Source organism: Xyrauchen texanus, chromosome 47 (assembly GCF_025860055.1).
Source record: "Xyrauchen texanus isolate HMW12.3.18 chromosome 47, RBS_HiC_50CHRs, whole genome shotgun sequence".
Taxonomy (NCBI): Eukaryota; Metazoa; Chordata; class Actinopteri; order Cypriniformes; family Catostomidae; genus Xyrauchen; species Xyrauchen texanus.
The window spans coordinates 21962480-21990180 of NC_068322.1; the positions used below are offsets into that span (position 1 = coordinate 21962480).

Genomic DNA, 27701 nt, shown 5'->3' on the forward strand with positions numbered 1-27701 from the left:
CTTATCACGGCTGCTAATGTTTCCAGGGCAAGACAGAACAATAATGGGGAAAGAGGGCAACCCTGCCGAGTCATCTGAAAATCATCTGAAATTAATCCATTTGTTTGTACCGCTGCTACAGGGTGTCTATAAAGTAACTTAATCCATCTAATAAAAGTACTCCCAAACCCATTAATTACCAAAATCGTAAAAAGATAATCCCATTCTACCATATCAAACGCCTTTCGGCATCAAGTGAGATGGCAGCGACCAGAGACTGATCATTCACTACTGACCACATGATATTGATGAAACTCCTAATGTTATCAGAAGAGCAACATCCCTGAATAAATCCCACTTGATCTATATGTATAAGAGATGTCATAACTTTACTTAATCGATTATCCAACATTTTTGACAATATTTCAATGTCTACTTGATCAGTGTAATTGGACGGTAACTTTTACACTCACTTGGATCTTTGTCCTTTTTAAGAATCAGACTGATCCAGGCTTGTGTCATGGTTGGCGGAAGCTTTCTGTGCTTTAATGATTCTGTATAAGCTTTTAACGAAAGTGGAGCCAATTCTGTAGCATAAGATCTGAAATATTCAGTGGCAAAACCATCTGGCCCCAGAGCCTTGTCTGTAGGTAAGGCCTTAATTACCTTGTCAATGTCCTCCTAGGTTATCTCAGAATCAAGAGAGTTTTTTTGCTCAATCGTCAATTTAGGAAGTTCTAATGATTCCACAAAGTTTCTAATATCCTCAACAGTAGAAAAAAGACTTGGAACTATAAAGATCAAGATTAAGGGCATTATTAATATCAATGGCTGAGGTAAAAACTTCACCACCAGCAGATATCAATGAGGGAATGATAGAAAAAGACTCTCTGTTTTATATATCTAGACAAAAGCTTGCTTGCTTTGTCCCCAGACTGAATAACTAAAATTCCACTTTCCACAACAAAATAGTATTATATCTGTATTTCAATCGTGTGACATTCGTTGCTTCAGCTCTGCCTCAGCACTTTTAATATTCCCTTACAACTCCAGGAGTTCTCGTGCTATGGATTTTTTGATGAATGAGGCATATTGTATGATTCGACCATAAGAACTGCCTTAAGTTCCTCCAAAGCCATGCCCACAGAGGATACTGAGGACCAGTTGGTATCCATATAAACATTGATTTCAGCCTTTAACATTTGTTGGAAATCAGGGTTTTACAAAAGGGATACATTAAAGCTCCAATTATATGATTTCTTTTTCTCCATATGTGGCAACACCTCTAAACTCTTCAGGGCATGATCTGAGACGAAGATGTTTCTAATTGAGCAATCAACAACAGATTAAATGAGGGACAGAGATATAAGAAACATCCTGTAAAGCGTCAGCGTTGCTCTAGGGGGCTTACACACTTTTGCTTCACTATGATCAAAGCCTGAATCCATCAATTGATTAAAGTCTCCTCCCAATATTATATCATGAGTGGTGCCAGTGGCTTGCAACATCCCTTCAAGATCTATAAAATAGCCCTATCAGCGTTAGGTGCATAAATATTAGCCAAAATCAACCTTTGCCCCTGAATTTCTGCTACAACAGTAATGACTCTTCCTAATTTATCTTTAATCTGTTTGAGATATTTGAATTGTAGATGTTTACTTATCAATGTAATGACTCCCCTGCTCTTACTTGCATGAAAGAAAACATGTCCACCCCATATCTTCCCAAATTTTTCAGCTTCCTGCGGGATAAGAAAAACGACACAATATTTCCCTTGTTTAAGAAAAGAATAACCTTCCTTCTTTTTATGGGGTGCCCAAACCCATTCACATTCCACGTGGAGAGAGATAATCCACTCATATTAGCAATTGACATTTTGACATGAGAAATTTTTTATTATAAATACCACATTCCAACATTAGTGCTACAGTCAAACCTCAAACTTCCCCCCTGAACCAAACAAACAAAAAAAAGATAACGTGCAGATTAACCCTATGTACAACAGCACCAACCAGCGTCCATGCCTCTAAACTCAAACAGTCCATGTACACCTATGAGAGTTCCCATGACAACTTTGCCTTCGGATTGGTCAAGTCCGGTGCTTCTGTACAAATTTTTTGAGACAAGAATTACATAACAGAAGAAAATCTATAATACAAACTCCAGCCAATAGGCAGAATAAACTCAAAGAATGTGTAGATTCCTTAGCATAACTGTCCCAAAGGTGTGTTCCTCCACAAAACAAGCTCCAGCTGCTCGCAGAACCAGTAAGAAACAAAAAAGGCGCTCAGTTTCCTTTGATGGTCAAGTGAATGTTCAGTGAGTCGGTCCACTTGGCTGCAACGTGAGTACCATAAAATAATTAGTCCATTGACTTTATGAAGGACATTGCTTGTTGGGGACATGTAATATTTTGCAACCATCCTTAGCATCTATTCTCAATTTGGCCAGGAACATCAGTGCAAAATTAACCTTCCGTTGATGTAAGAGTTTCTTGCATTCCTTGAATCGATCACATTTCTCTCTTGTCGATTTCGCAAAGTCTGGGAACAATAAAATGCTGTGGTTCTTCCAAGAAAGCCTTCCTTTACTCCTTGCCTTGCATAACACAATATTTTTATCGGAAGATCTCAGAAATGTAGCCAGAATTGAACAGGGCCTGTCTCCTTCAGCGGATCGCTAAGCCAGAACCCTGTGAGCTCGCTCGATTTCCATCATATGGCCTGTTATGCCGAGCAGACTCGGGAAGAGCCCGTCAAGGAATTTCACCATATCCTGACCTTCTTCATCCTCAGGAATTCCAACAATTCGGACATTTTTCCGCTAGTTACGCTCCTCCAACTTCTCCCAGATTCGCTCCAAATCCACCTTGATTGCTAGCAGATTAGTAACTAATTCCCTCTCCAATGACTTCACATAATCGATCCAATTCTCGACATCCCCCACTCTTGTAACCACCTCAGTGAATATCGTCTCCATGGCAGTGATCAACATATTACAGCAAGATCCTCCAAGTCAGCAATGACCTTCATCAGCATTGCCAACACATTCAACAATTCTCGCTGAATTTCACTCACTTCTCCAGCCAAATTGGCTCCCGGGCCTGCGGCTTGCTGCTCAGGGGCATCAGCTTGAGCACGTAAGTGTCTTTTAATGTCTCCAGAGCCAAATAATTTTTAATTCTTTGACATATAGTCTTCTTAACAGTTAAGGATCAGGGTGTATCGAATCTCACCGATTTATTACATAAAAAGTATTAAAATGAGCAAAGTGCAAAGAGCTCGCCATTCACACGTCCGAACTTCAAATGGCATCACGCGACTCTTTATGCAGCTTTTCATTAAAACTTCAGTCAGGTTTTTACTGGATTATTGCCATTTTTGTGTGGTGTGTCTAACACTCAAAGATCAGAAAAATAATTGTATTATGTATTAATTACACACTATGTATTGCAGGCACATGCCATGAGCTTTGAGACTGGGCAAGCATAAGTAGTAATGTAACCCGGTATATGTCAAAATGATTTATGAGTGGGTATGTCCGAAAGTAGTTGACAGATGTTTATGTTTGATAACCATAACCGGAAGTGTCTGACCAGATGTGTGTTTGATGGTTGACCGGAGTGTATGACCGGATGTGTGTTTGAGAGATAACAATAACCGGATGTTTTGACAGGATGTCTGGCTGGTTGATAACATTAGCCTGGTGTTTGACCTTTGGTTAAAGGAAATTTGTTTGATATAGTCTGAGCATGGTTTGTGGTTGACAAATGATTTAAGTGATAAAAGTTTTGTCGAGCATGCAGTTTAAAAGGTTTGTGTCTTCTTGAGTCTGAATAAGTCGCCACGTTCAGAAAAGTATTCTGAACGTTGATGACCATGGCTAGTGTAATGATTAAGATATTTTTCTTTCAAAGAGAGTGTGGGGTCCAAGTTTGACCAAGTTTCTCCACAATCCTTCTAAAAGTATCAAGTATCAAAAATGTCTGTACGATTTAAACCCTGTACGTAACCCTGCCCACCTATGCCCACAATGCTTAAAAAGGGTGTGCTCCGAACATATTCAACTATCATGTCAGCGACAACTATCAAGACAGCGATTCAACGCCTCACGGCTCCCCCGTCAGAGATGATTGTGGCTCTTTGTCTGAAACTCAGAGCCATGCGAATGTAACAAACTGAGTTATCATAATTTAAGCTTCATCACCACATACTCCAGCGCTGGTGCCATTGGGGCCACAACAGCAGCAGATGCAAACCATACCGGGGATGACGCCGTCAACGGCTGTTTTGGTGTAACCAGCTATGAAGTCATTAAAGCTATTATCAGCATTATTCTGAGTCATATTATTGACAAAAGTTAAAGGACCAATGTCTGGGTTGTGAAGTGTCCCACCCCAGCCAACTGAAGCATTCCTGCTTGTTTGAAACCAGTCCTTATTTCTTTCAATCCTACTTTGAAGAGCTGAGTAGTAAACTGTTTCAAGCGGACATGAAACTCATTATAGCCCAGGCCTTAAAGCTGTTTGTTTTAACACCCCATCTGCAACAGATACCGGGTAGTGTTGAGTCTGTTCTGTGTGAGCTGCTTGACAAGCCCTACATCGTAGAGAAGGTCAAGAAGATCAGAGAGAATCTGGTGGACGAGAATTGTCAAAAGGCCATTTATGATGCTATGAACAGCTCGAAGAGTACCACTACCAAGACTACAGAGTGATGCCGACATGGGTAACCTTGGTAATGCCTCTGCTTTGGTGAAACAACTGCTTGGAAGTCTTGTTTGTAAAGTTACCCAAAAATTGGGTAGAGTGAAATTACCATATTATCAAATTACAAAATCATAAATTATTAACTTGGGAGAAGTGCTGTTGATTTTGATTGTCATGTTAACAAGAAACGTTTAAACAAACTGAAGAAACAAATGGTGTCTGTAAGAAATGTTTCAGTCGAGTGGGACAGTATGACTCGTTTGATTCTTGACAGGGGCGAGAAAATGTGACTGTCAGAAATGTTCTTAAAAGGACAGGCGAATGTGACAATGTTATTGAAATTGGTAATATAATATGTCTGTGTACGTATGTAACAGATGTGTGTGCAACCAGTATCTAAGAAAATAAACTATTAATATACGTAAAATTGTTGAAATTCTGGTAAAATACATACATGATAAAAATATGATCATGTGTTTTGCATTTCTCAACTTTCTTGATGATGCCCTGTAATATTTATTCATAAGATTCATGTTACCTTATGGAATTTATGATTATGATTTTCAAATAAAAATTAATTATTCTCTAAATCAAGACTCATGAAAGGTTACATATCCTTTCGAGGGCTTACAAAGTGCACTATTTAACTTCGCCTTTTGGCATACCAGCCCATTCTACAAGGAGCATGGCATCCTCATGGGCTTTGGCTAGAGGTCCATCCATGGAGGACATTTGTATGGCAGCAAGGTGGTCCTCTCCACACACATTTGGTACATTTTGTAATCTGGATGAGGGTTTGACTCCTGCTTTCCAGGTTCTCTCTGTTGGAACAGGAGTAAATCCATAATTTCTTTTATTCAGATGCTTTAGCTTGCTTGTGCGCCACTGTATGCTTGCCACACAGGCTTAGACGCTTGGCAGCTACTGTTCGCATGGTGTGAATGTATATCGTTCCCATAGCATTCATACATGGTTTAGAGTTCGTTCGAAAGGGAATGTCTCGTTTATGTTGTAACCTTGGTTCCCAGAGTGGGAACGAGATACTGCATAGCTGGCCATTCTCTCTAGTCACTGCATAGGGTCATGCCTCTTGCAGAAATCTGACTCCATGGCACAAAAGCCTTAAGCGCCATCAGCCAATGAACTGGTGCGATTGTCTAAGGGCTTCAGACAACGTGACCCTCGGACGGTTTCCCACAGCCTTCATAAGCAGCGTCTTGTTCCCACGCAGGGAACCAAGGCTACGCACCTAACCAGGGCCGGCCCAACCAAATAAAAAAAGCAAACAAAACATTTGTTTAGGGCCCCGCGATTGGTTCAGGGCCCCAAACCACCCCCAATTATTTTATTTTTTGAAAATCATTTACTCTAATCTACAAAACACACAACCGTATCAATGAAACATAGTATGTTTCGTTTAGTATATTTTTCTAAATATCTTAAACCTAATTTTGGAACTAGGATGGAGGATTTTAAATTGTGTGGGTGCCGAGAGGATGATGCGTGCAGCACTCTGCTGTTTCTGTTTGTCAACTGCCAGGAGCAGTAGCTAGGTAACAGACATCCAGCCATCATGAAGCGAACGTACCCACCTGGATCAGAGAAATACTGTTTTCCCGAATCAGACGATAGTGCATGCCAGAAGCTCTTTTAAAATTGTTTGCTACTTTTTGTGTGCTGGATTTTTTTGTCATTACAGCGGAAACAACTTAAAATACTCCGTCATTTTGGGCATACAGAACTGTAAGACATCATTAGAGTCTATAAAGGGTCTACTTTTATTTGTGTAAACTCACAATAACAACAAAACCTTGTGCTTTTGTAAAATAAAGAAAATACATCCGTCTCTGTCTCCGCAAGAATATAAACTCCGCAAATACTTATCACACAAACATATGTCTAAATAAAGCTTAAAATGTCTAAAAAATGTAAAACAATTTAAAATATGTAAATTTAAAATATTATCCTGCAAGTTAATCTGTATGAAACAAAGCTATGTTAGTTGACATGCTATTTTATATAAACATGTACATATTTTACTAGTGGGACTGTTTACAGAATTGCCAGCCAAGATTCAGAGTATTGAAATTTGAAATATGTCCTAATAAGCCAGTTTTAGTTACATTTAAAATGTTGTTTCGGCTAAAGCAGGTATTTAAATTGTATGCTGTATGATATAAATATGATATGTAATATGATATAAAAATAATGAGAATTTTTAGATGATATTTTAACTAGTGTTTATGCTGCCTCATTATCATCAACAAAGCTTGTGCTTGCAAATACTTGTTCGGGTGTAAATGTGTAAAATGTGCTGTAAATATGCCCATATTAGAAAATCAGCATATTATAATGATTTCTGAAGGATCATGTGACGCTGAAGACTGCAGTAATGATGCTGAAAATTCAGCTTTGATCAAAAGTTGCATTTTACAATATTCAAATAGAAAACAGTTATATAGAAAATATTTCACAATATCACTGTTTTTGCTGTATTTTGGATCAAATAACAGCCTTGGTGAGCAGAAGAGATTTCTTTTAAAAAAATAATAACATTGTACTAATCTAAACATTTTAAATGGTAGTGTAGGTCTTGAGTTTTTAAGTAAAGTCTTTATGTAAAGAAAATGTATAGTCAGATTACTTGTTTTAACTTAAAACTTGATTTTGATCATTAAGTCTCCTCACATTCATTCTCTTTCTGTCACATTCCTCATTGATAGGCCCAGGGGAGGGTCTTTGTCTCCTCAGCTGTAAATCATATTAATATTCATGATTATCCACGCCTCCTCGCATATGGTCTTTCTAACTCTATGTCTTATAAGTTAAAGGACTATATTGTTTTGTATGAATGAGTGATCAGGATGGTTTTCACATCATTTTGTTGCAACAACTCTTGGCTACAAGATCCAGTTCTCAAAAGTCTTGTGGACAAACGTTTAGTATGTGTTATATGGCCTTATTTCAATTACTTACATTTTTTGTTTTTTCAAAAACCAAGCATAAACATTATTTTCTCAAAAATACAAACATGTACAAACATGTTGCTCACATATTATTGTAGTCCTACAGTGTTATCAGACTTTAGCCATTAATATGTTTTTAAGCAACTGAAAAAAGCACAAATGTCAAGGCATCTCAAAAGTTCTCCAGGGCCCAAAACACCCTCAGACCCCAGAGGGTTAATTGTAATGCTTCTTCCATCCATTTTTTGTATGTATAATTTCCTTCTCCTCAGGAGCACTATTAAAGTATTTCGGGACAGGACCACAAATCACCTTCACCAATGACACTGCTAGTGAATGGCCCTTACTAAATGTTCTGGTAACTTATTGGTAAAATTCTCTCTGAAATGAGAGCTTTTTTATTTAGAAAATATCTAATTTCTCTACTTTTTGGCTGGTTCAGAAACCTGTAGGGCCCCATACACCATTTTTGTTTAGGGCCCCCAAAACCCTAGGGCCAGCTCTGCACCTAACCGAGGCGTTTCCTGAGATGTTATCTGTAAACATTTAAAGTTATTTTACTATATTTAGTCAAATTTGTACAATAAAGATTCTATCTACTTAAATGGGGAAAGGCTTAAAGGAATGTTCTGGGCTCAGTACAAGTGAAACTCAATCGACAGCATTTGTAACTATGTTGATTACCACAAAAAACAATTCAAATTGTTCAAAAATGTGGGTTACAGTGAGGCACTAATTGAAGTGAATGGGGCTAATTTGTATGTTAAAATACTCACTGTTTCAAAGGTATATCCACAAGATGTAAACAATATGCACATTAACATGATTTTAGAGTGATAAAATCACATACTAATCTTTTCTGTGTAAAGTTATAGCCAATTTTACAACTTTGTTTCAATGACGATGTAATGTCAACAAAACCAAAAACAATTTAAACAACTTTACATCTTCAATATTAAAGTTTTTTTACTGATGAATTAACATATGTGGTTTTAAACCATCCAAAAAATTCACCGTAACCTTGATTTATTAATTTCTTTTTGAAGAAAAGGAGGGACAAATAATTTTTGGGGGTAATCAATATTATGTCACGACTGAGTTTCACTTGTACTGAACCCAGAACATTCCTTTAATGGGATAGTTCACCCAAAAATTTAAATTCTCTAATTTACACACCCTCATGCCATAACAGATATGTATGACTTTCTTAAGCAGAACACAAATTAATATTTTTAGAAGAATATGTTGGTCCTTGCAATGCAAGTAAATGGTGGCCAGAATTTGAAGCTCCAAAAAGCATCTAAAGACAGCATGAAAGTAATCCATATGACTCCATGTCTTCTGAAACAATCCAGTCAGTTTTGGGTGAGAACATACCAAAATATAACTACTTTTTCACTGTACATGTTGCCATTGCAGACTGTAGACACGATCATGATTTCAAGCCCGATTATACTTTCTAGTGCTTGATGCATGTGCAGAGCAAGTATTTGAGCTTGAAATCATTTATCAAGATTATAGTGGAAAAAGGAGTTACATTTTGGTCTGTTTTCACCTAAAACGTGCTCACCTAAAGATTTAACCACTGGAATTGTATTGGTAACTTTTTGAGCTACAAAGTTCTGGTCACCATTCACTTGCATTGAGGACCTACAGAGCTGAAATATTCTTCTAAAAATCTTCATTTGTGTTCTTCAGAAGAAAAGTCATACACATCTGGGATGACATGAGGGTGAGAAAATGATGAGAATTGTCATTGTTGGGTGAACTATTACTTAAAACTCCCAAACGGATGGGCAACATTATGATCAAACAACATATTTCAAATGAACAGTTCAATCTGACAACAGTATCATAAGTTGATCTTCTTTAGCACAGATCACCCTTAAAAAAACAAAAAACAATTTCAGGTCATGTGCTTGCACATCGAGTTAACCGATGCCTATATCTGAAAGACAATTTTGACTTTAAGAGCGGAGCATAACTAGAAAAACTATATTCAATTAAGAAATGTCCATGCTTTTTTTTCTTTAAGACTTTATTAATTTAGATTGTCCGTGACTGTAAGAACCCTGTTTTTCACACTTTATTCGATCATAAAAATGCATCCGACTCCATGCAAACAAATACCAAATGACATTTTCCCGATTTGACATTTATTATTCCTATTTACACAATTCATATACAGTGCATACAGAGAAAGTCAGTGCTTTTGGAGGGGGGTTCTAAGGAAGAAGTTTTTTCATGTGTCTTTGTAAACACTTTTCTAAGCATAAGAACACCAATACAATAAAAGACAAAACCATCTAACCGCAATTGGATTTCCACTTTATCCATAATACGTAAACCCACAGACACAATCCACACACTGACCAAATGAAAATGCAAAGTCATAACAAAACTGTCTTCATTCAAAATGGTTCATATGATTATATCATACAGACGTTTTTCTTTTTACTTTTTTTGCGCCCAAAGGGTTCTGAGTAAAGGGACATAATGGTCCCATTTCTGAGGCAATGATATAAGGATGCTGACTGGTGAGGCTGTGGGCATAGCTTCAGTCACTCTGTGGTGCTGATTGGTTGGCTGTTGTAGTCGGTGGACTCCATTTTGAGGATGTAGGGAATGATGCTGTCGATCTGGACATTCCCAATGAGGCCGGCGAAAAAGAGCTCTTCGGTTAGTGCCGCGCTCATGAGCCGCAGGGCAGGTAGACGAACTAACAGCTTTGACAAACTGAGAGACAGTGTAAGAAAATCACTTTGGTGGAAGGATGTGCCAATAATATATTAGATTGAAATCTAGTGATTCAAATTGCAAACCGCACACTCACCGATACGTGTCCTCTGGATAAACTTTGCTTACGTAGTCCTGAAGTTCCATGTGAGCTTTCTCCTGAAAATGCTCTATATGAAGGGTGCTGTCCACTCCAGAGTGATCTATGACCAAAACACACACATCATTCCATCATTTACTTTTCTCACCACCTTCTTTTCTTTAATATATATTCTCAAAATAAACACACACCAGTTTTTTTTTCTTACCTGGGCTGAAGAGAACCACAGCTTTGAGGTAAGCGTACTCATAAGCGTCAGGACTCATGCGGCTCATACTGTTACAAAACTCCTGCATACGCCAGATGTGCTCCATCACCTGCTTCACCCGCTCTGGAGACAGTTTTTCTATTAAATACATCTCACATTAGACAGTTAAGTCATTTACAAAAAAGTGAATAGTTCTATTGTTATTATGATGTAATGGGTGGGCAATATAAGCAGACATTTATATCACCATATTCTCAACATTTTGGTTGATAATATTTAACAAATATTTTTTTTACAGAGAAGTGATTCAAAACTACAGAATAAAATAAAAAAAGGTCCTTTAGACTTCATACGATGCAAGAACAGTACATTGCAATGAAACAAATGTATTAAAAATAATACTTATCATTTTTCATTATAATTTTATAAAGGTTATACTATAATTTTTTTTTTTAAGTATTAACAGTGTACTTACTATACATGCAAATGTATATAAAAAAACAATTTAAAATACTAATCTTTATACTATGTTTTTTTTTTAATGATAAACTTTATAAAATTCTAAAGTATACATTTTAGTTTATAAAAAATTATAAACTAAAATGCATAATTTAGTTTTTTTAAACAAATAATAATAAAATACTCTTTATACTATGAATCTTTAAATATTTCAAATTATAAACTATTTGAAATTATAGTATAAACTGTATACAATACGTATATTAATAACGGTTAATAAAATCATATTAATTGATATTTTTTGATAAAATAAGGTATAAACTTAATACTATAAATAGAATAATTTATTAAAATGATTAACTTTATGATAATTTTTTAATATAAATTTTATGTTTTTTATATGTTTTTTTTTAAACATATATGAATTCAATTAATATATTATACTATTACTTTAAATAATACAAACAAATGTATTAAAAAAAACAAATAATAATAAAAAAAATACTCTTTAAACTAATAATTTCCAAAAACTGAAAATGATAAACTTTATAAAATTATAAAGTATAAATGTTATACTATAAATACAACAATTCAAAGTAATTTGTTTTTACTAAAAGTTTAAACTTTTGTTTATAACAAATTATAAACTAAAGGTTATAAATACGTTTTTTTAAAGAACAAATAATTAAAATACCATCTTTATACAATTAATATTTAAAGATTTACAATGAAACAGTTTTTTAAATTAAGTTTAAACTGTATACAATACATACAAATGAATAATATTTACAAATATATATTTTTTTAAATGATAAACTTTATAAAATAAGGTATAAACTTAAATAGGCTATAAATACAATAATTGAAAATAATATAAACTATTCATTTTATTAAAAATTATAAATTATAAAATTAAAAAGTACTGTAAATACAAATTTATTTAAAAACAAATTAATTACAATTAGAAAGAATTTTATACTATTCATTACAATTTTAAAAACAAACTGTCAAATAAAACTATATACTATAAATACAAATGTATTAAAAATGAAAGAATATTAATTAAAATACTATAACTTTTTAAATTACAAACTTTATAAAATTCTTAAGTATAAACTTTATACCATAAACCCTATTTTATTTATCCATCTTGTCCATTTTTTATAAAAAATATATAAATAAATAAGCTTCATCAATTCATGAACATCAATTAATATGGGTTTGTGATTTAGGGTGCTTTCACACTAGCACTTTTGGGTCGCACCCGGGGTTGAATGGCGTCAAAGTTCAGTTCATTTGGATAATGTGAACACAGTTTTCTGAACTCGGGTGCGCACCCAGGAACTGCACCAGAGTCCACTTGAAAAGGTGGTCTGGGGTACAGTTCATGTGAACTCTGGTGCAGTTCGCTGCTAATATGAATGCAATCGTACCAAATCACGGAAGTGAACGGCTTGTGATGATGTAAAATTTGCATCTTTTCAGGCTCCTGCTCACAATTATTCTAGTTTAATGCATTTCTCACTCCTGCTTGTGTCCAAATAAATCACCTTCAGAAAGCAGCTCACATTCTTCACATCTCTTGCAACGCATCCGCAGGCTCACGGCAAACAAACGCTAATCATTTCATCATTGCACATTCAATGTATCCACGGGAGACAAACACAAGTGTCGATTGAGCATGTAAAGTTTTGAAGGTAAAACCACTAGTAACCACAAAACAACTTAAGATGTATTCTTAAGATGTTGCCTAGTTACAGTGGTAAACAGCTGATGATGCAATTGGACTGCAGTTCAGACCCATAATGTCTCAGGGGTACTCATGAGAGGCTCCCGTCCACATACCTTCCTCCAGGCTGGTCTGTAAATGGTTTATTATGGCTGTGAGGATCGTCTCTACATTCATAATGTGCGAACACTGAGCCAGACCCAAAGCAAACAGCTCATTCCAGCAGGCCTTCATCAGCGTGATGCTGTTCTCTGAGCTAAACACCAAACAAAAGAAAGAAAACACGTGCCAAATGAGGATACCACCGTAAGTCATCTTAACTGGAGAAATAACACATCATATATTAATGTAGAATAGGAGGAGGAGACGGATGAGAAAACAAACACGCTCACCCGAGGGCCTGGAAAGCGGGGATGGAGCGTGCCCAGTGCATGGAGAGGAACAGCAGACGAGATGCTGATTCACAGATGTAGTTCAGATTCAGGAAGTCTGGCATAGGCAACGGCATCATCAACTACACATAATGTGAACACACATATATATTATTTCATACATGGGCATTTCTTTAATTTCAGGCAATTTCATGTCCCAGGGGTTGATTTTTATTCAAATGAACATATTTAAACTTTTGTTTATTTTGTTTCATTAAAACTGAATTGGATTTTTTTATCATTTATTTTTGGTACTTTGCAAATGCCTTTTATGTACAGATTTAACCGTTATAGCCTTGTTCCAGACCCAGACTTTCAATATATCCTGTGATGCATGTACATACACTGATGGACATTTTTAGTAGACAAAAAGAGTGTGAAAAATGTTTTAACAAGACATTACTTTTTAGAAGACCACAGTGCTAAAAGCAGGGATTAAAACCAATTTAAGACAGAAAACCAAAACCAGTCGTACAAAAATTTTGCAGAACGTAACTGAAAATGGGAACGAAATCCCATTCAATTGTTCTGTAGTGAAAACGTTATTTTTAAGTGCTGGTAAATGGTTAATAACAGTAAATTTTGTTCCGATAATTTTTTCATGAAACCAAAAGACAAAACATTTCTGAATTACACCACTGTCTGATGGCCGGGAAAATTAGGCTTCTCTCTTTAAGGTAGAAAATAAGCACGCACTTTGATTGACCGCTAAACAAAATTAAAATCAGGGGGCTGGCCTGTTTAGCTTCGCGAGTAAAGACGCTGGCTACCACCCCTGGAGTCTGTGAGTTCGAATCCAGGGTGTGCTGAGTGACTCCAGCCAGGTCTCCTAAGCAACCAAATTGGCCCGGTTGCTAGGGAGGGTACAGTCACATGGGGTAACTTGAGTTGTGCGTGGATGCTGCGGTGGAATGTGTGAAGCCTCCACATCCGCTAGGTCTCTGCGGTAACACGCTCAACAAGCCACATGATAAGATGCGTGGATTGACGGTCTAAGATGTGGAGGCAACTGAGATTTGTCCTCCACCACCCGGATTGAGGCAAGTCACTACGCCACCACGAGGATTTAAGAACGCTTTGGGCATTCCAAATTGGGGAGAATTTCTGTCTTGAAAATTCCCCCACATGGGAACAAACTGAATCGATTATTTTCGCTAAGTGAGGCAAGTCCCTTATTTTGAGCTTGTTTTTTTCCCAAAACAGGTGCCTTGTTTCTCTTGTGAGATCTGTCAACATTGCACCTGGTATATCATCCACCCTTAGCATAGAGTACTGGCATTTGAAAAAGAAAGTTATTTACCGTTCTTTAATTCCGTTCTAATACTGTTTCTGGTCAGAAAGAACCAAATTGAAAACCATTTTGTTTTTAGTCCCTGGCTAAAAACACCTAAAACCCTCTTGTTTTCTCATGATCAACAAGATCTCGACATAACAAAGGCTGTATTCTTGAGATTTATTTGACATTGATGCACACTGTATTGAAGCTTTAAATCGTTTTGTGTAGAAAAAACAAATGTGATCTGTGACATTCGAATCTTCATTCTTCTGAAAAACACGTGACTGCTTCAGTATCTTGTTCAAAAGAGGCACAAATTCCCATACGGGTTTGAACATAATACAGTCATATAAGCATATTTCACTGCCCTTTTAATAAAATGTTACTGCTAAAATTCCCTCTTTAATCCTAAATCTCTGATTAATCAGCCTGGCCACTGCAGTGGTCTGTAACTACTGTTGATATTAAAAAACAAAGTATTTTGGGTAGAGTCATGTCTACCTAGCACCATCTTATTATAACATGTGTGCTATTATCCTTCTGAGACCAGAGCGTGACTCATGTATGCCTTTTCAATTCCCCTTTTTGATTTGTAACCAATGGCAACTAATAAACATGCAACAACAACACAACAAATCTAGAGCAAATAGTTTACCTAAAAATGTATGTCCACATATGTGGACAGCAGGACTAACTTGTGAAATTATAAGTAATACTAAGCTATAGAAAGTCAGATTTGTTTTATCAAACTGTTTATTATGTTTCCAGGAGTGTTGGTTATTCATGTTTTTGAGACGTTACAGATATTACAGCTGAAAGTATTGGCCAGCATCATCCAATCACTGCCAACCATGTTAAAATAAACATTAAGCATTATAAATTCTGAATCGATGTACTGATAATCATATTCCCATGTCTGCTAAACAAGCAGAGTGTTCACAACATCATCTGCAGTCTGAAACTGAACTTTTGGTCGGAATTTAGGAGTAAATGACAGCACAGGAAAGCTATAGGATGCTCCCTTGCTCCCTATTTAGTTGATGACTTAACCTCCAGTGTGCTGACTGTGTGCACTGGTTTCAGAACAGTTTGAAATGCACCTTATTTTCATCCTAACCCCATAAAAAGCCTCTGAAAACAACATTTTCCAGTTTTTGGAATACATTTATTGTCAATGTGAAAATGCACAGTAAATATATAGGAATGTATTGACTAATGCTCATGAATAGAATCATATTGTACGGTGATAACAAATCTAAATATAACTAAACTTTATATAAAAAATAAGCGAAATGACCCACAGAGAGTTGTGATAGGTATTCAGACTGTTAAAATGTATTTAAATTGTGCATTGTGTATAGCAAACCAAAGTACAATGCCCACGGATGTGGACACGGGGTCTCACAAGGTTATAACAACAGCAGACCTCTACTTCTATTTTACTCTAATTTAATTATGAATTATTTGAATATTACAACTTTTACTTTCATTTTAGCATTTAGATAACAACAACATCCATTTACATTTTAGTGATAGGTTTGATTTAGCATTAAACAAGGGAAATCTGTGTTGGATGGATTGAACCTTACATCTTGCTTCGCTCTTGGTATGAATGGGCCTTTGAACTGTAGAAGAATAAGAGTTTGAAGAATAGCTGCAGTGTGTAAATCTACAGTGATATCTGACCTTAAAAGGGACATGCATGTCAGAGAGCAGGGGGCCTTCTAGTTCCAGCAGGGCGGCGCTGTGTTCATCAACCCTTACAGCAACATCGCCCTCTGCCATCTCTTCCCCACAACCCTCCTCTGGCTGGAGCACCTTTGTGAGTGTGCCAAAGGCCCTAAACGAACACAAGCACGTAAACACAGATGTCTACCACACATCGTCCGGGCTTAATATCAGAACAGTTTCTTTCTGTACCGTGTGACTTCATTCTGCTCATCCCGCTGTGAATCTGTCATACCACTGTCATCGTTACTCATGGTCTCTATCTCCGATAGGTCTGTACTGCTGTCCATCATCTCACGGCTCTTGTTGATGTGTCCTAGAGACGAGACCACGTTTGCCAGAGTGCCCAGATCTCCCTGATTGGAATCATTCTGATGTGAACATCGGGAAAATGTGAAATTGTTTGAAGAACATGTCACTACATACTAAAAACAAATAGCGTTATCATGTCCACATCACATTTCACACGAAAAAGTGTTTAATTGAAATGAAAATTAAGGATGGGAATTGAGTAATTTTGTAGCGGAGTACTCTAACAAATAAAAAAAACGACTAATCAACTACTTGAAAGTTAGGGCGTTTTCACACCTGGCTCGTGTGGAGCATTTGATTTCTCCCTTGGTTTGGTTCCTTTAGGCATATATGAACACGGTAATTACACTGAGATCTGCACCAAAACAATCGGTCTGAGACCTCCTGAGTGGTTCGCTTGTGTTGAGAATGCAATTCGACCCAACGGACCAAACAACATTGCTATATAAACCATGAACATACCCGATAGATCTTTAGAGACATCTATAGATCAGGGCGTCACTGTAATTCATCATCAAAACATGGATATAGCCTTTTGGCGATTATTAGATATAATTGCAAGTTTAAAATATTCTTTGTTTTATAATTCCTGAGGTCATTTTAGTACATTGACTGTGAGGTCAGGCACTTGTCATGCAAATAATGCAAAAGCAACAACCGAAGTTGTATAAAAATAACTTTTCCCTTGCCATAAATTTGACAACTCATATCATCCAAGTGACGGAAGATGTTTATTTGTCGCGCAACCTCTAACTAGAACGCGTGCACTGTACCGTGTGGTGATGTTTTGCATAACCGTGACTTTGTATCAGTTTGACACACGTACACTCACCTAAAGGATTATTAGGAACACCTGTTCAGTTTCTCATTAATGCAATTATCTAATCAACCAATCACATGGCAGTTGCTTCAATGCATTTAGGGGTGTGGTCCTGGTCAAGACAATCTCCTGAACTCCAAACTGAATGTCAGAATGGGAAAGAAAGGTGATTTAAGCAATTTTGAGCGTGGCATGTTTGTTGGTGCCAGACGGGCCGGTCTGAGTATTTCACAATCTGCTCAGTTACTGGGATTTTCACGCACAACCATTTCTAGAGTTTACAAAGAATGGTGTGAAAAGGGAAAAACATCCAGTATGCGGCAGTCCTGTGGGCGAAAATGCCTTGTTGATGCTAGAGGTCAGAGGAGAATGGGCCGACTGATTCAAGCTGATAGAAGAGCAACTTTGCCTGAAATAACCACTCGTTACAACCGAGGTATGCAGCAAAGCATTTGTGAAGCCACAACACGCACAACCTTGAGGAGGATGGGCTACAACAGCAGAAGACCCCACCAGGTACCACTCATCTCCACTACAAATAGGAAAAAGAGGCTACAATTTGCAAGAGCTCACCATCATTGGACAGTTGAAGACTGGAAAAATGTTGCCTGGTCTGATGAGTCTTGATTTCTGTTGAGACATTCAGATGGTAGAGTCAGAATTTGGCGTAAACAGAATGAGAACATGGATCCATCATGCCTTGTTACCACTGTGCAGGCTGGTGGTGGTGGTGTAATGGTGTGGGGGATGTTTTCTTGGCACACTTTAGGCCCCTTAGTGCCAATTGGGCATCGTTTAAATGCCACGGCCTACCTGAGCATTGTTTCTGACCATGTCCATCCCTTTATGGCCACCATGTACCCATCCTCTGATGGCTACTTCCAGCAGGACAATGCACCATGTCACAAAGCTCGAATCATTTCAAATTGGTTTCTTGAACATGACAATGAGTTCACTGTACTAAAATGGCCCCCACAGTCACCAGATCTCAACCCAATAGAGCATCTTTGGGATGTGGTGGAACGGGAGCTTCGTGCCCTGGATGTGCATCCCACAAATCTCCATCAACTGCAAGATGCTATCCTATCAATATGGGCCAACATTTCTAAAGAATGCTTTCAGCACCTTGTTGAATCAATGCCACGTAGAATTAAGGCAGTTCTGAAGGTGAAAGGGGGTCAAACACAGTATTAGTATGGTGTTCCTAATAATCCTTTAGGTGAATGTATATAACTTTATATATATTTTTATTTTATACATTTGATATATATTTTAGCCCATTTTAGAACAAATTAAAGGAGCTACAGGTCTGAAAACGCCCTTAGAATTTGAGTTCAACTTTCAACCATTTAAAAACAGACAACATGCATAAACAACATCATCTAGATTTAAATATGACAAAACAAACAACAACATTTGCACTCACACATAGAAACATACATTTCAATCATCTGAAGCAATACAATCAATTAAAAACTAAAAACTAAAATTTTGGGGTGAACTATTCCTTTAACAGTGACATGCACCCACAGCCCCAAGCATTGCATTAATTGTAACGGCAAGATTTAGGTGAGAGAAGCTGTTTCAATGTTGCCCACAGCATGCAAAGGCACAAAGGAAAATCAAATTGCAATATTCGTGTGGTGTCTTTACTAGCCGGATATTTAAAGCTGATCAATTACTCGATTAATCGTGTACTCTTGCACGTCACTTATGAAAATAATGTTATAATATAAAAAAAAAATTAGTATAGGTCCTAAATAGGCTTGCTTTCCTCATGCAAAACAGTAAAACCAAAAAAAAAAAAAATTGCCCGGTAACATTTCAATAATGGGGACTAGATGGTAAATGGACTATAATGGTCTCATTACATAATATTATTCACATTTAAGGATATGACTGAGTTTTTGGCATGCATTATTACTTGTTGATGTATTTATACAAGTGTTTTTACCTGATCTGGTGAAGGAGGAATTAAAATTGTGTTGTGCTGTTGTGAATTGTTCAAGAGCATGTTGGAGTCCAGTAAACTGTTGGATCTGCACCCAGACACAGTGAGAGTTTGAAACGATGGCAAACTTGAATTTCTGATCTCATTTTTAAACTCATATACACGTGCATGCACCAACCTGGTGGTCTCTTTATCACTAACAAACGTTGGCATGGCTGTGAGAGGGCTGCAGAGGTTTTTACGGATGTAAATCTTCTCGATAGAGGGTGCGCAGTTGGCTGGCTTCTCCCTCAACACTTCCACTGGCTTCCTCTCACACTGCACAGCTGTAGGGAGAATTTCAATACTGCTCATTTACATAGAGAAAACACAATAAAATTCAAACATCAAGTCAAAAACAAATTCCATTATTTGCTAGCAGAATAACAAATGTACAGTTTAAATATGCTGTGTCTCAAAAGCTAGAGAGCTGCCTACCTATTCAACATTTTTGGACAAGAACATGTCTATAATGCCCAACAATGCTGTTGGTTACAAAACAGCACTAGGTTTCTACAGTCTCTGTCTTTTTTCAAGTCTGGAAGCATGTGATTTGTGTAGATATGTGAGGGTTTCTGGTTTTTGTAAGGGACTCACAGTCTTGCTTCATGCCGAGAGCCATGCAGCGCTGCAGTCTGCAGTATTGACAGCGGTTGCGATGGTGTTTGTTGATGACACATTCTCCAGACCCGCGACACGTGTACACCAGATTCTTCCTGATGCTGCGCTTGAAGAAACCCTTACAGCCCTCACAGCTCACCGCTCCATAGTGACGACCTGAACACACACACACACACACACACACAAAGCCTGCGTTTATCTTGCTGAAACAATCAAATTCTTGGCAAAGCTCAATTTAGAACCAGTTTGAGATGTTGGATTGTTTAAAACAAAAAAAATTAAAAAAAAAGGTATTGTTTTTTACCCGAGGCTTTGTCTCCACAAACTACACAATATTCCACTGCCAGCTTTGGAGTGCCCTGCTCTAAGCCCTCAGTCACAAACTGTTAGAATAAAAAAAGATGTTATACAAACCCAATTGCAAAAAAGGTGGGACGGTATGGAAAACGCTAATAAAAACACAAAGGAGTGCTTTGTAAATTCCATTCCCCCTGTGCTGTATTGAAAGCACAACAATAATACATTATTTGATATTTATGTGTATGTAATTGAATTGAATTGAATTAACTGAAAATATACACATTTCAATTCAGATGATTGCAACATGCTCCAAAAATGGTTGGGACTGACAATTTAGGACTAATAACAATCTGAAGTGTTGAAATAACAAAGTGATGTGAAACAGGAGATGTAAAACAGGTGAAACAATCATGTTCCTTGTTCTTTAAGATCATGGATGGGTGGGGGGCCAGGGTAAGCTCAGCAAGTAAAGACATTGAATACCACACCTGGAGTCGCAAGTTCAAATCCAGGACGTGCTGAGTGACTCCAGTCAGGCTTCCAAAGCAACCAAAAGCAATCCAAAGCGTAGTCGCTTTAATGTGGTTCTCGCTCTCAGTGGGGCACGTGGCGAGTTGTGCGTGGATGCTGCGGAGAACAGCGTGAGCCTCCACAAGCGTTAGGTCTCCGTGGTAACACGCTCAACAAGCCACGTTATAAAATGCGTAGACTGACTGTCTCAGACGTGGAGGCAACTGAGATTCGTCCTACTCCACCACAAGGACCTAGAGCGCATTGGGCATTCCAAATCGGGAAGAAAATCCCCACAAATAAAGATTTAAAGATGGGTCGAGGCTCGCCAATTTGCAAACAGATGTGTCAGCAAATAATCAAGCGCTTTGAGAACAACTGGAAGGATTTTGGGCATTTCACTCTCTACAGCGCACAATATAGTTAAAAGTTTCAAGGAATCCGGTCAATTCCGCTCTGTGCTTAAAAAGCAAGGCCAAAAACCACTTCTGAAATCTCCGATGCCTGAGATGTCACTATCCTAAAAACCGTCATTGGTCTGTAATGGATTTCATGTCATGGGCTCAGAGACTGACTTCTCTGAGCTCGGTCTCATCTGAGATGGAAAGTAGAACAGTGGAATTGTTTTGTGGTCTGCCAAGTCCACATTTAAAATGGTTTTTGGAAAAATTGTTAGCCATTGTTAGATACACTGTGTTCTCTGGGACAACGAGGAAAAAACCATCCAAGCTGTTATCAGCATCAGGTCCAAAAGCCAGAGAATGCAATGGTATGGGGGGGGTGTCAGCGCCCATGGCATGGGTAGCTTGCACATCTGTGAGGGCACCATTAAAGCAGAAAGAGATGTAAAAATTTTGGAGCAACATATGCTGCCATAGGGGCAGTGGTGGCTCAGTGGTTAAGGCTCTGGGTTACTGACCGAAAAGTTGGGGGTTCAAGCCCCAGCACCATCAAGATACCACTGTTGTGCCCTTGAGCAAGGCTCTTGACCCTATCTGCTCCATGAAGGCTGACCCTGCGCTCTGACCCCAGCTTAGTTGGGATATGGGAAACAACTGCATCAATGGCTCTGTACCTGTACTCTGCACAATGACAATAAAGTTTAATCTATAGATGCCCTCTTTTCCAGAGACATTCCTGCATTTTCCAGCAGGACAACACCAAAACACATACTACCCGGTGAGTGTGGGTACTAGGCTGGCCTGCCTGCAGTCCTGACCTGTGTGTGGCACATTATGAAGTGCAAAATACAGCAACGAAGGCCCCGAAGACCTGCATAATGGATGAATGGGGGAACATTCTGTTTGCTAAACTTAACAAACTTGTGTCCTCAGTGCCCAAATGCTTAATACGGGTTATTAGATTAAATTGTGATGTTACACCGTGGTAAACACTCAACTGTCCCAAATTTTTGGAGCGTGTTGCAGTCATCCAATTTTAAATGAGTGTATATTTCCAAAACAACATGCACATTGGAACATGCATTACGTACTGTTATTAGACATGTATGATGACACATTTAATTATGCGGTTTCTGATTTCACTTAAATAAACATGGAGCTGTGGTACCTGATTACCTGGATCTGTTGTCCTGTCAGTTCAGGTGATGCAAAAAGCAGTTGATTGACAGCTGACCCGTCCGCAGAGGTCAAGATGACCTTGGCAGGTGAGTTATCCTGTTTGATGAACAGTTTCTCCTGGTTGGGATAATCCAGGTTAGCCAATATAAATTGTTGTTTGCCGGTTCCAGCCTGGTCAATCGCCGTGACGATCTGCACTTTCTGTGCCAACTGCTGGTCGGTCACAATCTGATAAACACATTAAAACAGAAACGATCATGTCTGAATGAAACACAAAGACATCTAAATTAATAATGCTCTGAGAGTATCTGGGAATCAGGGGTTTCCAAACTGGGATCAAGAGACACTCAAGAGGACACAAGGGGGTCCACATAAAATTTCATAGAGAAAAGTAAAAAAATACATATATATTTTTTTTAAATGTATAAAATGTTACATTAATAATGACTGTAATTATTACTACTTTGAAGATGCTAAAATATAACACAGTTTTGATTTATTTTGGATTTTGTTTAGTCTCAATATAATTCCCATAGTTCCATTTATGTTATTCCAAAGTTGTGATGACTTTACTATTATTCTAAAATGTGAAAAAAAAACAATTATAATAATAAAGAATGAATTAGTGTTTCAAAACTCTTGACGTGTAGTGAACATTATATTTATATATATATATCATTACATCAATCCATTTGACCACAACAAAAGGCACATTTCCACAAAAATGTCAAAATATTTGATAATTTTAAAATAAAATAAAACGTTCTTCAGGGTCTATAGGGGTTCTTCTCTTTTTTTAATATAAAAAGATTTTCACTGCTTATTTTCATTAAGAATATAATGAAAAAAGATTATACCAAACTATTCATGCTAACGTTTTCTTTCAAGTATTTCAGCTTTTATTGTGACTATTATGTGTCCAAACAATTACAGCACTTTCACTTTAAACCCTTAAAAAGAAAAGAAATTGAAATTATTTTGAACTTGGAAATTAAAAGTATCATAGTAAAGATGTATTCAAGTAATCATTTTATGTGCACTGCCTTTTAATGTATTTTTAAATATCTTAATAAAACAGAGAAGAAAAAAAGGGACAAAAAACAAACAAATCTAATTGACCCATTTACCAAAATTAAGTCTGATTTTTAAAGACTGGTTGAAAATCATGAGATTAATCATGTTAGATTATTTTATAATATTAACAGGTAGCTTCTTTTCACCATTGTCAACTTTATTTTCTTAAAGGGATAGTTCACTCAATAATGAAAGTTTTCTCATTATTATTTCACCCTCATGCCATCCCAGATGTGTATGACTTTCTTCATCAAAACACAAATTAAGATTTTTTGAAAATGTTTCAGCTCTGTAGGTCCATACAATGCAAGTGAATGGTGACCAAAACTTTGAAAGCATTAAAAAGCAAATAAAAGGTAGCTTAAAATTAATAGATTTTGGTTGAGACCAGACCAAAATATAACGTTTCACAAATTTCACTGAACATCTTGCCATTGCAGTCTCTAGGTACGATCAGTAGATGGCGCAAGGAAGTGTAATCAAGCCTGAAATTATGATTGTCAAGGAGACTGCTGATGTCAAGATTTATAGTGAAAATATAGTTACATTTTGGTCTGTTCTCACACAAAACTGATCGGATCACTTCAGAAGACATGGATAAAACAATAGAGTCATATGGATACATTTATGCTGCCTTTATTTGCTTTTTAATTCTTTCACATTTTTGATCACCATTCACTTGCATTGTATGACCTACAAAGCCAAGATATTCTTCTAAACATCTTTGTGTTCTGCGGAAGAAAGTCAGTCATAAACATCTGGGATGGCATGAGGGTGAGAAAATAATGGGAGAATTTGCCTTTTTGGGTGAACTATCCCTTTAACAGTGAGCTGCAAGGCAATATCTATTATGCTGATTTGGAATAACATTTCTTTTAAAAAGCACTATACAAATACATCTGGATTGAGCTAAAAAAATATATTTTCAGTTCTATGCATCTAACCTTAACATTGGGCAGAGAAAGAGATACAGTCAACAAAGTATTATTTCCACATAATATTGTAATTATTCCTTCTGGCTTTCGTATGACAATATAAAGACCAATTATTTTGTTTTGCAAACAACATGTGGTCTTTATATTGAAAATATATATTTTAGGAAAGATGTCCATGGCATAAAAAGGATTAAAACCCCTGGTCTGAATTGTGTGCTGTAGGTCACCTGTAGGCCTCCATCTGTAGACACCAGCTGTATTCTGGGACGTTCTCCCTCCATGATACTGATCTGTCAAAGCCGTGGCTCAGTCGCAACACCCCATCAGCCACACGCTAACCTGAGAAAAACCACACAACTCACAATACAGTCTTCACCAACCATTTTCAATATGAGACTGTGCTGCAATATAGCGATCTTGTTGATCTCAGTTATTGCTCATTGAATTAGAGTACAATAAATGTAAAATAAAAATAAAAAAAATGTGTGAACAAACCCACTTTTGGCCACATTAAAGGAATAATTCACAAAAAAAAAATGAAAATTCTCTCATCGTTTACTCACACTCATGCCATCCCAGAAGTGTATGACTTACTTTCTTCAGCAGAACACAAATAAAGATATTTAGAAGAATATCTCAGCTCTGTAGGTGGTTTAATCCATGCCTTCAGAAGTGATATAATAGGTGTGGGTGAGAAACAGATCAATATTTAAGTCCATTTTTTTACTATACATTCTCCTCCCTGCTCAGCAAGTGGCAATATGTACAAAGAATGTGAATCACCCAAAACACGTTTTATCCATCTTTTTCCTGAACACAAAGGTTTTCAATTTCTGGTCTCCAGTGTTTTCACTCCATCAGCATATATTCTTAGCGGGTAATTTGATGTTTAAAGTATTACATTTAAAAATTGTCGATGTGACCATTTTTTAATAGACAGTGCCTCACCCGAGTGTGTAGATGACATGAAGCGAGGGTCAGAGGTATGTTACGTTGCCATCATTAATTATTCTGAGTTGCGTCAGCCAACGACGGCACAAGTTGAACCTGAAATTCATTTTTACACCAAGTAACATTTAAATTGTTCTTCTCTGGATTGCTTGTTTTGGCAGTTTTTACTTGACGTCTTGCAACCAGAAATACAAAAGAGGCAATTAGAATCATCATGGCGCCACCCAGTGGTTGTTCAGGAAAACTGTGGATAGTAAAAAAGGGCTTACGTTTGTATCTTTTTTTTTCACCCAGTTAACTTCAGACAATGATTTAACCACAGGAGTCTTATGGATTACTTTTATGCTGCCTTTATGTGATTTTGGGAGCATCTAAGTTCTGGCCACCATTTACATGTATTGTACGGACCTACAGAGCTAAAACATTCTTCTAAAATACCTCATTTGTGTTCTGCAGAGGAAAGAAAGTCACACACATCTAGGATTGCAAGAGGGTGAGTAAATGATGAGATAACATTTCAGCCAATCACTAGTAGTTGGTTTATTTAAATCCCTAACCCTAATATCAGCAGTAACAGTGATGCATGCCCTATAGCAAACACTAATTTAATGACTAACAGAACTTACTGCAAATAAGATTCACAAAAGTATGGGGTATATTTCAATTATTTCCAGAGCAATTTTATGATTTATATGGATGTATTCAATCACACCTCCATACATTAGGCCACAGCGCTTATATCAATGAGCTAACAGTATACCTGATCTTTAAGTTTACATGTACTCAGTGTTAGCTTCAGTGCAAACCAGATTTACAAAGGGTATATATGAAGAAATCCCAGCCATCCGATTAGCTGTTAGCTCCATTAGCACATGGTGACGTGTTTTTAGAGAATTACATGACTCAGATCGCATAATAATAATGGCGGGTACTTGTGATTTGGTGAGAATGACAGTTGTGGGGTCTGTTACTCATGAGGAGTGTGTGTGATCCGGGAAGATAAAGTCAGATCTGTTCCCGTAGGTTAAAGGTCACGACTGAAGGGTTAAAGCCCCATACACACACACACGCTCGGAACTACACTAGAGCAGCTTCATCAACAAGAGACATCACAGGGCATCAAACATCTGCACAAATCTATATAATCGAAAGCTTATGAAACTGCGTGATAAATCGTCTTTGTGCTTCAATGTGATCTGCATGTTGTTGTGTTTGTCAGACTAGCATGGTTTTAGTAGTGTTAGCCTGCTCATTAACATCAAAACGCTGTAAAACTGATTTGGTGTTTAGGAAATGCTTTATTATGTATATTTATAGTTCTTAAATAATCCTCAAGAACTCGTTGGTTCTGGTTAATAGCAAATATACGCTATTAATAATCGATTTATCGCATTTATTCGGTTATGCTAGTTGCTATTATGCTAACTCGTGTTAGCAGGCCGGCTATCTATAGCTTTAACGTTTTCCAGTATTATTCGTCAAAATTGATGACTGAAGAAATAATAGGGTTTAATATGGTAAAAATTGTAATTCTCTTACCCGGTAAAGTGTGTAATTATCCAGATATGAGTTTGTTTTAATAAATAATCGTGATCTGACTGCTCACTGCAGCTATAGGAGGTCAGAGTTCGCGACCTGCTCGGAGGAGATTTGCGCATGCGCACTTGAATTCTCAAGCCATAATACAGCCTGCATTCAGCTTTCATGAAGCAGTTATGGCTTGTTAACTGTTCACTACTTGTTTGACCAATTTGATTATATTTGTGCTAATTTTTTTTTTTAACGTAACTTTTCAAGAAACGAATAAAACTATAAAATAAGAATGAATAAAAAAATCAAAGGCAAAATTTGAACTCAGTCTACAAACAAACAACATCCTTTGTTAACGATATTCTCTGCTTGCGTTTGCATATCGGGATTTACAAAGGCGCTGCAAAAGGTTTCAGTGAATTTTCGTTAACATTTCTGGCACAAATCTCTTGTTTGGGCGGGCTAATTGGGATGAGATTTCATTGGCTAGTGAGTTTTTCATTGACAGCTCTTTTACGCGGAACATCAGTCAGTGGAAAGGGCTATGGTTCAGTTTTGCGTGTAAAAGTGCGAGAATTTGCGAGGGTCTTCATAATTAATTAATGTGCGGTCATATATTAGGCATTTGCTTTTGTATTATATCTGTATTTTGTTTCTCCTAATTCTTTGTTGCTATAAGCTTTCAGGAGCAGCTCTGACGAATGCCGTCACCATGGCAACACACTTAATAACCCCATTGTCAGCACATGCACTCAAAC

The 27701-nt window shown here is 37.2% G+C and overlaps 1 protein-coding gene across 3 annotated transcripts; it reads right to left on the bottom strand.

Moving 5' to 3' along the window:
- Positions 1–9693: 9693 nt before the first annotated feature.
- On the bottom strand, positions 9694–27606 carry nr2c1 (nuclear receptor subfamily 2, group C, member 1). Of its 3 annotated transcripts, none has more exons than XM_052120836.1 (15): positions 26953–27606; positions 24690–24801; positions 22451–22681; positions 20368–20446; positions 20040–20219; positions 19582–19729; positions 19407–19491; positions 18026–18082; positions 16513–16691; positions 16279–16432; positions 13278–13399; positions 13002–13141; positions 10698–10835; positions 10487–10592; positions 9694–10389 (listed from the first exon to the last, which is right to left on the bottom strand). In XM_052120836.1, the coding sequence occupies exons 2-15, from the start codon at positions 24741–24743 to the stop codon at positions 10215–10217; spliced, it is 1848 nt and encodes a 615-aa protein (XP_051976796.1). In that variant the 5' UTR covers positions 24744–24801; positions 26953–27606; the 3' UTR covers positions 9694–10214. The 3 variants fall into 3 exon arrangements, with proteins under 3 accessions (XP_051976796.1, XP_051976797.1, XP_051976798.1); XM_052120837.1 differs by having other exon boundaries at positions 10698–10820; positions 26953–27604; XM_052120838.1 differs by lacking the exon at positions 18026–18082 and having other exon boundaries at positions 26953–27603.
- Between the last annotated feature and the right edge of the window lie 95 nt (positions 27607–27701).

Excerpts from the sequence above, each read along its gene's own strand:
- nr2c1 (XM_052120836.1), bottom strand. The coding sequence starts at position 24,743 with ATGGAGGGAGAACGTCCCAGAATACAGCTGGTGTCTACAGATGGAGGC. Across the intron at positions 16,692-18,025 it reads TCTTCAACTGTCCAATGATG|AATGATTCCAATCAGGGAGA; the intron begins GTGAGCTCTTGC and ends TGTTCACATCAG. Across the intron at positions 13,400-16,278 it reads ACATGCATGTCCCTTTTAAG|TTGATGATGCCGTTGCCTAT; the intron begins GTCAGATATCAC and ends CATTATGTGTAG.